General features: G+C 34.7%; 1 protein-coding gene and 1 pseudogene across 1 annotated transcript; both read right to left on the bottom strand.

Annotated features, from left to right (window-relative positions):
• Positions 1 to 556: 556 nt before the first annotated feature.
• On the bottom strand, positions 557 to 4,560 carry LOC140833854 (protein NETWORKED 1A-like). Its single transcript, XM_073198312.1, has 2 exons — positions 1,912 to 4,560; positions 557 to 1,799 (listed from the first exon to the last, which is right to left on the bottom strand). The coding sequence occupies exons 1-2, from the start codon at positions 4,558 to 4,560 to the stop codon at positions 1,203 to 1,205; spliced, it is 3,246 nt and encodes a 1,081-aa protein (XP_073054413.1). The 3' UTR covers positions 557 to 1,202.
• A 4-nt stretch (positions 4,561 to 4,564) lies between these two features.
• Positions 4,565 to 7,979, bottom strand: LOC140833855 (protein NETWORKED 1A-like; annotated as a pseudogene).
• Positions 7,980 to 9,924: the final 1,945 nt, after the last annotated feature.

Genomic DNA, 9,924 nt, shown 5'->3' with positions numbered 1-9,924 from the left:
GGATCATCCATGAAAAAATATAATTTTTTATGCTAAGAGTGTTACTTTTTATTGTGAATATGGGTAGGGTTGACACGTCTCACAGATTAGTATCCGTGAGACGGTCTCATATAAGACCCACTCGGGAACAAATGCAATCACGAAATTGCGATGAAAAAACATTCACAGTGCTAACTAATTGCTTCATTCTAATCAATAATTCTAAATACATTAAACAATTATAATAACAAACTTATTAACTGTAACGGAAAAGTTTAAATAATCTAATTCAATCAAAGGTTTGGTAGCAATTTCGTACATTGATTAAATATTTTGCATCCATCAAATAATTAATTATTTATCAAATCAATAAATTAAAATTACAATATTATCCTTTATATTTTATTTTTTTTTTTGAGATATCTTTAAAAAATATATAAGAAAGATAACCAAGAATCGATATCCAGATTTTTAACTTATCATTTGAGCCTTGTGAGTAATTTAAAAAACAAGGCTTGTAATCAGCAATAATTTAATGTCTTAATCGTTGCGAAAATTCGAAAGGAAGCATCAAAGACATTATCAAAGACTGACGTTAATTTTATAAAAACTAGTTCTTACAGTTCCCCTACACTAATGAAATCAGTTCTATACAGCTAAGAATTTGAACACAAGATCCTAACACACAAATTACAATACTAATAAATCCAAATTAGGAGCTTCTCCTATTAATGCTACTTAATGGCTTTAAGCATCCACAGAGAGGACTCTTCTTACGCTTCCCACTCTTCTTCCTTCCATTATACATGAAGTCCCGCAGGATCACAGTTTTGCTCTTGAAGAACTTGCTTCTCCCATTGTTTTTCTTCTCATCCTCGAATTTCAGTAAAATATATTGAATTTTCTGAAGCTCTAGCTGCAACCGGTCAATCTTCTCAGACCATTTTCTGGCCTGTTCTGTGATTTTTGTTCTCTGCATAATCTTGGATCCGTTTGGTGATGAAACTTCATCTTGACAAGGGGTCTCCTCGATATTTTCTGCCATTATCAGGTTCCACTCCATTAAGTGTAAAACAGTTTCCTCAGCCACAAGCAACTGTCCGTGAATTGTTTCAAAATCGACATTCTTGGCCTTTCTGCTGTGTTGGTTCATCGCCAATTTGGTTCTCAAGTTCTGCGCTGTTGTCTGAAGAATCTCGAGTTTATAGGCATTCAAGGCGAGTCTATCGTGGATTGTTTCTGTCGTTCACTTCTGGAAAGAATGCCATATTTCTTGCTGACGCCGGCAACTTATTCACTCCTAACTCTTTCTCCACATCCGAGTCGGTAAAGGGAGTATCAGCTTTATGCTTTCCATTTTCAGAATTATTGAAAACTTTATCCTTCTCCACCATCGGATAAGACACTTTACGCGACCCTCCGATTGTTTGATCTCTCTTCCCATTTTCAGAAGTTTCACAAAGATCAAGAACCTGATCATCTGCCCCAGAATCACCTCTTTTTGCGTGGGGAACTTGGTCGACAGGAATATCTTTCATTAGCATTCCATTCCAAACTTTAGAGGCTTTATTTTTTATCTTCTGCAACTTGCGTCTATCACGACCAAAGAAACGATGCCGTTTCAAGTCCTCAACCTCTTTCACAGGAACTTCTTGTTTGGTATCAGATATTGATCTTCCCTGAAAAATGGGATTTTTCGTTTCCTCCATCAACTTTCTAACTGTTTTTATTCTTCCCTGCAATTTCTTCAAGCCAAGGAGGGAGTCAACATGAGTTTTCTTCGAGATATTTCTTCTGGGATGAGCATCAACTTCCAGAAACTGCAAAAAAAAAAAAGAAGAAACTAAACATAATGAAGAGAGTTCAAAAGATATTTAGAAACTTCGAAGACATTAAATTATAAGTTGAAGAAACTTAAATGATGGACATTACCTCTGGCTCTTCAGTTAGTGTTGCTTTAAGCTTTGAATGAAGAAGTGCATTGTGTTCAAGAAATGCTATATCATCTTTTAGAGAAGCAATGACCGGACCATATGCATTTAATTCGGATTTTAACCCTCCAATTTCACTCTCCATCAAAAATATCTTCCCTTTCATCTGTTCGTTCTCAAAGGTTTTTGCCGCACTTTCACTCTGTAAACTTCGACACACTCCCGTAAGCTCCTGGACTTTATTTTGAAACATAACTTCATGAATAGAACAGAGTTGAAGGTCAAAATAAAATGCAGAAGCTTCAGCCTCCCAGAGTTCAAACTCATCATTCATGTCCTGGATTTCTGACTCTAAGTCTGTATTAACTGAATTAAGGCTCTCGATTTCCTTCTTTTGAACAATATTGTTCTCAGACAGTTGGAGTATGCTCTTTCCTCCATCTTGTCTTGTCTGCAGTGATCCTTGGATGTCAGATTTCAATTTTTCCACCATTTTGCACAGGGTCAAGTTCAAATTTTCAGCAGCTTCAAGCTTCGCTTCGGCATCCAAGAGCTTAGCTTCTGTTTGAATTAAACTTTCTTTACCGTTTATCATACCCCTTTTCATCTGAACATTGTATTCTCTGATCCCTTGAATCTCCATTTCCAAATTCTGAACAGCACCAGTAAGTTCCAAATTTCCCACCTTTTGCAACTCCAGCTGCCCTCTCAAAACAGTCATTTCTTTTTCAAGGGTACAATTAGCATCATGCTGTCTGTTCAGATCTTCAAGAATAGTCTTTAATTCCATCATTTTCTCTGGCCCAAAGCTCCGTAGAATTGCAGATTTATTAACAGTGGGCGAGAAATCTAGGACAGCAGCATCATTTTGCTGATCTGTGTGCCATTTCTCATCCTTTAAATCAGAAAATTTCTTCCGCAAAAACATGTTTTCCTCCGTCACTATAGCATATGTTTCTTGTAATGTGCTGTAAGATTTTTGCAAATCAGCCTGCTTGACACAAAGACTCACCAATTCAGCCTCAAGTTTAGCAGCACGCTGATGGCCCTCACTCAAATCCAATTTCAGTTGTTTGTTCATCTCGAGAATTTTGTCTTTTTCAGATTTATGTATGGTATGATTCTTAGGCATGAATTTCAACTCATTCTCAAAATATATCTTCTGTGACTCAATTTCCATGCCTTCAGATTCCAACTGCTCGAGTACAGTAACGAGGACTGAGTTCTCAACCAAGAGCTGCTGCTTATCATCCTCATATTTGGAGATGGAACGTTTCATATCTTCGATATTTCCCATGACGTGATTTACGAAAGTTTGTTCATTTGCAATCTTTCCATCAAGAGCACAATCCATACCAGTTTCGACAGCCCTAAACACTCGATATATATCCAACCTTAATCTTTTGATTTCATCAAGGAGGAGCTCAGTTTCCACATGTTGCTCAAGGCTTTCACTCTCCAGCTCAGAGATCACTTTCTCTGCTAATTTGGAAGCCTCTACATGTTTCTGACACTCGATAATGAGCGAATAATTTTTTTCTTCCATATCCTTAATAAATTTCTGCAAAACGGATATCTCAAACTGTGATTTTTGAGCTCTTTCAAGTTCCTCTGCATAATCATTCTTCTTCCATTCATTTTCTTCTTTCAGGAGATGAATCTGGCTTTGTAGTCCAACAAATAAGATCTCACTTCGAATCTGGGTGCTCACTCGCTCTTGCTTCTCCACACCCAAGGACACTTTGAATTCTTCCACCTGAGAGTTTACAACTTTCTTCTCTTTCTCTAAGTCCGCATATTCTTCTTCCAACCTGAAAAATCTGTTCTCCAGGCTTCCTAATTTCCTCTCAACAGTTTCCAACTTAAGTAACAAGGTACCCCTTTCGGTTAGAAGATAAGATCTTTCGCTTTTAAGCAGTTCACAGACCTCTTCCAAACCCTTCGATTTCTCCCTCAAACCTCCGAGTTCAACTTTTGCAGCAGATAGAGAATTCTCCAGAACAGCATTTTTCTCCAGTAGCCTATGCATAGTCTCTGTCACAGCATGTAACTGAGAGAGAAGAGAAGCTTTCTCCATAATAAATATGGTCTTTTCTCCATTCAAGTCCGACAAGGAGCTTTCATCGACAGATTTTTTCTTCAAAAGGTCTTCCATGTTTTCCAACTTCTTCAACAAAATTTCTTTCTCGTTGATACCCTTGTCACAAATATGTCTCAGCCTCATGTTCTCATCCTCTAAGTTCTTCAATGAAGCTCCAACACATGCTGGGTTCAGACCTGCTGCTTTTACTTGCTCAATTAAAGCCATATAGCTACTATTCAATTCTTTAATTTCCTCTTTCAAAGATATTATCTCCTGCTGAAGGGATTTACTAGAGCCCATTTGTAGTGAAACTTCCTTTTCAAGCTTCAGCTTCAACTCTCTCAGGCTGATGATCTGATTTTCCATATTCTCCATTTTGACATTTGATGACAAGTTTGATTGACTCAAACTACCATTGTCATCCCTAACCTGCTGAATCTCAACTTCTAAGCCATTCTTACAGATTTCCAATTCCTTGAGCATTTCAAGAACATTTTTTAACTCCAGTTGCAGAGCTTTATTATCATCTTTAGATTGAGAATTCAAAATTTGCAGATTCTTGAGCATGGCTTCAACTTGTTGGCAATGGGTGTTCTCTTCTTGTAAACGATTCTCGAGCTTCTCCAACTGCTCTCCCCTTCGTTGAAAGTTCTTGATCTTTCATGGCAATCTTCTTGACCAGATTCTCTGCCTCAACTCTCAGTGATTGATTTGATACCTCCAAAAGTACGCAATTATCTTCCACATTTCGGAATTTAGCATTTCCAATCAGGACTTCATTTTCAAGGTGCTTTAGATTCACTTCAGCCATAGATAAATCTTTCTCAAGCTGGTTTATTTTCTCCAAGCAGCACTTGTACTCGAGAGTCGAAGCTTCTTTCTCCTTGTTCAGCTGAGCAAGAGCCTTTTGAAGTTCCATGACTGCAGCTTCAGATCTTTTTGCATGCATGTTTAGCAGTTTGGCCTCATCTTCCATAGCAGATATTACCTTCTCTAAATCTAATATTTTTACAAGACACTGCTTGTACTGATCAACTGCAGCTGTATTTGCAATATTTAGTCTCAGTATTTCATCTTTCAAAGATTGAGCTTCGCTTTGTGCTTCGATTGCTCTCTCATCAAGCCCCTTCCTATCTTCTTCGACCAGAGAAACCATAGCCTCCAGATTTGATATCTTCTGCAAATACTCAGTATGTTTGACCAAAGCAGAAACTTTTTCACCCTCTAAATGAAGTAGGGCTTCTTTCAACGTTTGAACCTCTATTTCAGATTTACTTGATTCGTCATCCAGCCTCCTAACATCTTTTTGTGCATTATTAAGCTCTTCCTCTATATCAGATAGCCTTTTTAGGCACTGCTGATACAGTAAGAGGATCGCATCCTTTTCAACTTGCACATTAGCGAGATTTTTTTTCAAGTCTTGAACTTCACTATCGGCTTTTTCTGCTCTTCCTGTCTCATGAAAAACCTCATCTTTAAGAATATGATTTTCATTAGACAATTTGAGCACTTCATCTCGAAAGTTCTCTTCTCTCCCTTTTTCCCCTTTTGGACATTTTCGTACTGATCCTTCACGAAAAAGAAGTCTATTTTCTGGTGTATGAGGTTCCACATCTTTGATCGAAATTTTAGAAGGTGAATCTTCAGCCAGTTCAAAAGGTAGTTCTTCAGATAAAGCCTCTGCTATGGTGCAATGGGCCTGATGAAGTTCCCCAGTCGCATAATTATATCTTTCGGCCAGCGCACGATAAGCCCGGTAGAACTCCTCGACCAATTTCATCAACTCAGGGCCTTTTCTTGTAGTACATTTCAGCCCTTCGTGCAAATGAATCTGCATCTTCTTCGATAAGCTTGATCATTGATTTAACTTTGCCGTCCATATCTGTAGACAATATTAGTTGTCAGACAAACAAAATTAAGGGACGAGATTTGGCAATGCAGTCGTAAAGATTTTTCCGTTTAGGCAATTAACAAGTTGTTTATGGTTAAAAAAGAAGAAATTCAGCATAGATTCAAAAGCAATATAAATCTAGAATGACATTAAGATTTCTTGAAGGCATTTCCCCCAGGTTAGCAATCAAATAATTTGTTCTCGAACTATATTGGATACTACTAATATTATGACACATTTTTCGCAATGATGATTTAGTTGCAAGAGAGATTTCCTATAATCCCAAGATATTTTACCGAGTAAATTGTGTCTTAGATATAGGACTTCATGGTAGAATCAAGTAACCCCTGATATAGCATTGTGTTGACTAGTTGGCTTTTTCACCATGTTTCTATTACTTCAAAATTCACCCCATGATGAAAATAATTTTGTACGTGCGTCAGAACAAAGAATGCAACACGTTCAAATATCAGCTTAAATTTTTCTGTTATCACGAAGCATTGTCAAAGATGGAACTAAAGAGACCAAATGAGAAAGCCGTATCACCTGTGAGATTTTCTTGGAGCCATTTTGAGTTTTTTGGGCTAATGTGGCTGTCCCACCACCAAGAATACAAGCGCCTAGACTCAGAATGTGATAGGGTTGCCATAACTCCAGAAACAGATAGAAATACAACTCTCCTTGATGTTTGTCAAAAACTGGTCAAAGCAACATGAAGCGTCTTTAGCATGTCAAGAAATAAGCTTTCATATCTTGATTACTGATATATGATATGACAGATGAAACAAATTCTTCCAAGAAATATGAATTTGATGCAACCTGCTAAATCAGAAACGGTGTTAGAAGCTGGTAGAAGACGAAGACGAACTTTTAGGGAATAACAAAAGGAAACCTGAACCAAAGAACACATAGCAAACTAACTTTAATTAGGTCTCCATCCAAGAAAATAACCACGGTGAAAGAAACTTGTGGTTGGAGCAATGCATTAAAATCCACGACTTAGATCTCCCAAATATTTTACTATAGAATCACATTTTACACTCACAACTAAATCATCCAAAATAACTTTAAGACTAGATATTAAGAATGAGTCCCTCAATTAAAAGAAAATAATCAGTATACTTTAAATGAACTTACAGAAACATAAATTAACCCAGATTTAGGTAATTAATCAATAAAATAAAATTGAGACTCAATCCAACCATAAATTGGAAAAGGAAAAGTTTGTTGTCTCTCTTTAAAGGGCCAAAAGGAGGAAAAGAAACTCAGTCAACTAATTTGTTCGCCAAAACAAACTGATCATGGAGATATACAAAAAATACAATACCCAGTGATAAGTCCGGCAAATATAAATTTTCATCACTAGAGAACGAGTTTATAAACTAATATTGACATTTATTCACAGATAAAGCATCTCAATAACTTTCAGATTTATTGAAATCTGAGCATATTGAATAAAGCTATTCAAAATTCACTTTTCAAATACAATTCAACGAAGAACATAGCTTTTCATCGCATTGAAACTCTTCAGAAACTGAAGAAAAATGAAGAATCTTTACTGACAACTTAGGTCAACAACTTCACAAAGGAACTTATTCTGACGAAGAACAGTCGAACAACAATATTTACACAAACCCGCATCATCAAAATCATCAAAAAGTTCAAGAACTCCATATCAAGAAACTCTAGCCAATGGAAACTTCAAAATGCTAAATCCTCAGCAAATGGGCCTTCCACAAAACTTCAAAGAATTTAAAATTTTCAAACACTTCGTAGCAAACTAGAAAATCGCGCTGCCACCCAAGATTAAACTCACAAAATGAAATTAAGAAAAATGGAGTTTTGATCAGCAGCTGTTGTTGCGAAAGCCGCCCAGCTACAGCTGCGAGATTTTCACTTCAACCCATTGCCTTTCTCTCACCTTTTAGTCACACACACTGTAGTCTTCAAAATTCTAAACCCTCTTTATCAGTGGTGGGTCATTTCCACAGCCGCAAGCTTTGTGTTTTTGTTTGGTACTGCGTCGGTATTACAGGATGTGATAGAAGACTGGCTCTTACTGTGTATACATACCGTCGTATGAATATGAATGTGTGTATATATACAGACAGATTCTCCATAATGGGTTTTGCTAAAAATCGGGAATTTAACGTTATGATTTCATTCATTGATAATGGGGAATTTTGATAAACGGGCGCGTATTTCCATTTCATATTTTTTTCTCAACGTTTGTTATTGTAAGTATTGCTAATATTTTTAAACATTGTTATATTTCTGTTATCAACTTAATAAAGAAATGGTGAGGCTGTAATTTTATATAAATTGAAAAATAAAAATAATCTGAATTGAACTTTAATACCGAAGAACAATAATCTATCCGTGACACATAACTTATATTAAATTTAACATTTATTAATATGATAAATTAAAACAAACATGACACAAATTGTTATCTAAATATTCAAACTTAATAAATAGTGGTGTTGTAATCTTATTTAATATAAAGTATAATTATCTGTTCTTATTTAATATGTTTTGTTCTTATAAAATTAAAAATACAGTGAGAAAAAGATATTTTGAGTAATAATATATATATATATATATATATATATATATATATATATATATATATATATATACGTGTGTGTGTTATAGTTAACCGTAAATAGATTTAACTATATATGGTAGGATCGAGCATGAATTTTGTTTCTATAATGTGATTTAAATTAAGTACAATAAAATAGTTTTATTTTATATGAAATAAAGTTGGATTTGGTATTTTATATTTATTAATTACAACATTTACGAATTTTAATTTGTAATACAAAATATTCAACATTTCTCATTTTTCAATGATTATAACTAAGTGATAAATATGCACAAAAACCCGTATGAGATTGTTACACGATATAATTTTGTAAGATATATTTCTAAAAAGTATTATTTTTTCACAAAAATGCTATGATAGGATCTCACATATCAATTTTATAAGACAGATCTCCGACCCAACTCGACTCATTAAAAATATTATTTTTTATTGCAAATATGCATCGCAACGATCCGTATCTCGAATATAAATAAGTGAGATCGTCTCACGAGATACCTACTTTTATTTTTATTCTAAATATATTTTTTTTCCTACTTATATATATGTGTGTGCGCGTGCTTTCTCGAGTATTTTTGAATAAAAATGAAAGGGAGGTGGTGAGAAATGGACTCATATGGTGTTGAATTAATTATAACTTTATTTTTTTTGGACTTTGTCTCAAAACAGAGATACGTTCCCATCAACTTTGTCGAAAAAAGTCAAAAATGAAATATCTAACTTTAACCTCCTTTAACTACAATTTTATCTCTTTTAATTAATTTCGAATGCTCTAAAAAATTGTGAGATATAATTTTCATATTGGAATTCCACAAACAATCTATCATATTTTGAGATTATTTAAAGTTTAGGACGAAGTCTTGATAAATAATTCAACGTTGGAAAATTTGATTTAGACATGTTAAATTTTTTGACCAAAAATTAGGTGTGGTTTTGAGGTAACACGAGACAACACAACTTTATTACATATTTTCATTGTACGATGTGTTCCTTTTTAGGGGGGAAGAAAAAAGGAACTGTAATCAGTAATCAAATGAAAAAGGTCATTTATTACACGTATATTTTCTGTGTAGATTCTACATTTTCATGTAGATTTCAACTTATCCAATCAATGTGTTTTCTGCAAAATGGAGGGAAACAGCAGCAGAATAAATATTCGATATGAGAACCCGTTTAAGAGCTAATTTACTTGCCAAGAAATTTTGCGCACTAAATTTATAGGTTTCATTTGGACTTGTGGATTTGAAATTAATAACAAATTCATTGGAATGTTTGGGCATATCCAAATAGCAATTAATTACAAAAGTCTCAAATAGTTATATTTTGAATTTATCACAATAAGAAATCATTTTGAAATATTGTTTAATATAAAAGTACAAAAATAATAAGATTGTGTGTATCAGATTTATGTGTTGTGTGCAGGTTTTGTAACACA

The sequence above is a fragment of the Primulina eburnea genome, chromosome 6, assembly GCF_022965805.1.
Source record: "Primulina eburnea isolate SZY01 chromosome 6, ASM2296580v1, whole genome shotgun sequence".
NCBI classification, from domain to species: Eukaryota; Viridiplantae; Streptophyta; class Magnoliopsida; order Lamiales; family Gesneriaceae; genus Primulina; species Primulina eburnea.
The sequence above is the reverse complement of the archived record's forward strand: the minus strand, read 5'-3'. Positions and strand labels throughout refer to the sequence as shown.

What these genes read in the sequence shown, in the direction of transcription:
- LOC140833854 (XM_073198312.1), bottom strand. Translation starts at nt 4,560, where the DNA reads ATGCTCAAGAATCTGCAAATTTTGAATTCTCAATCTAAAGATGATAAT. An exon ending in CACTAACTGAAGAGCCAGAG is followed by an intron (nt 1,800 to 1,911) that starts GTAATGTCCATC and finishes TTTTTTTTGCAG; the next exon opens with TTTCTGGAAGTTGATGCTCA.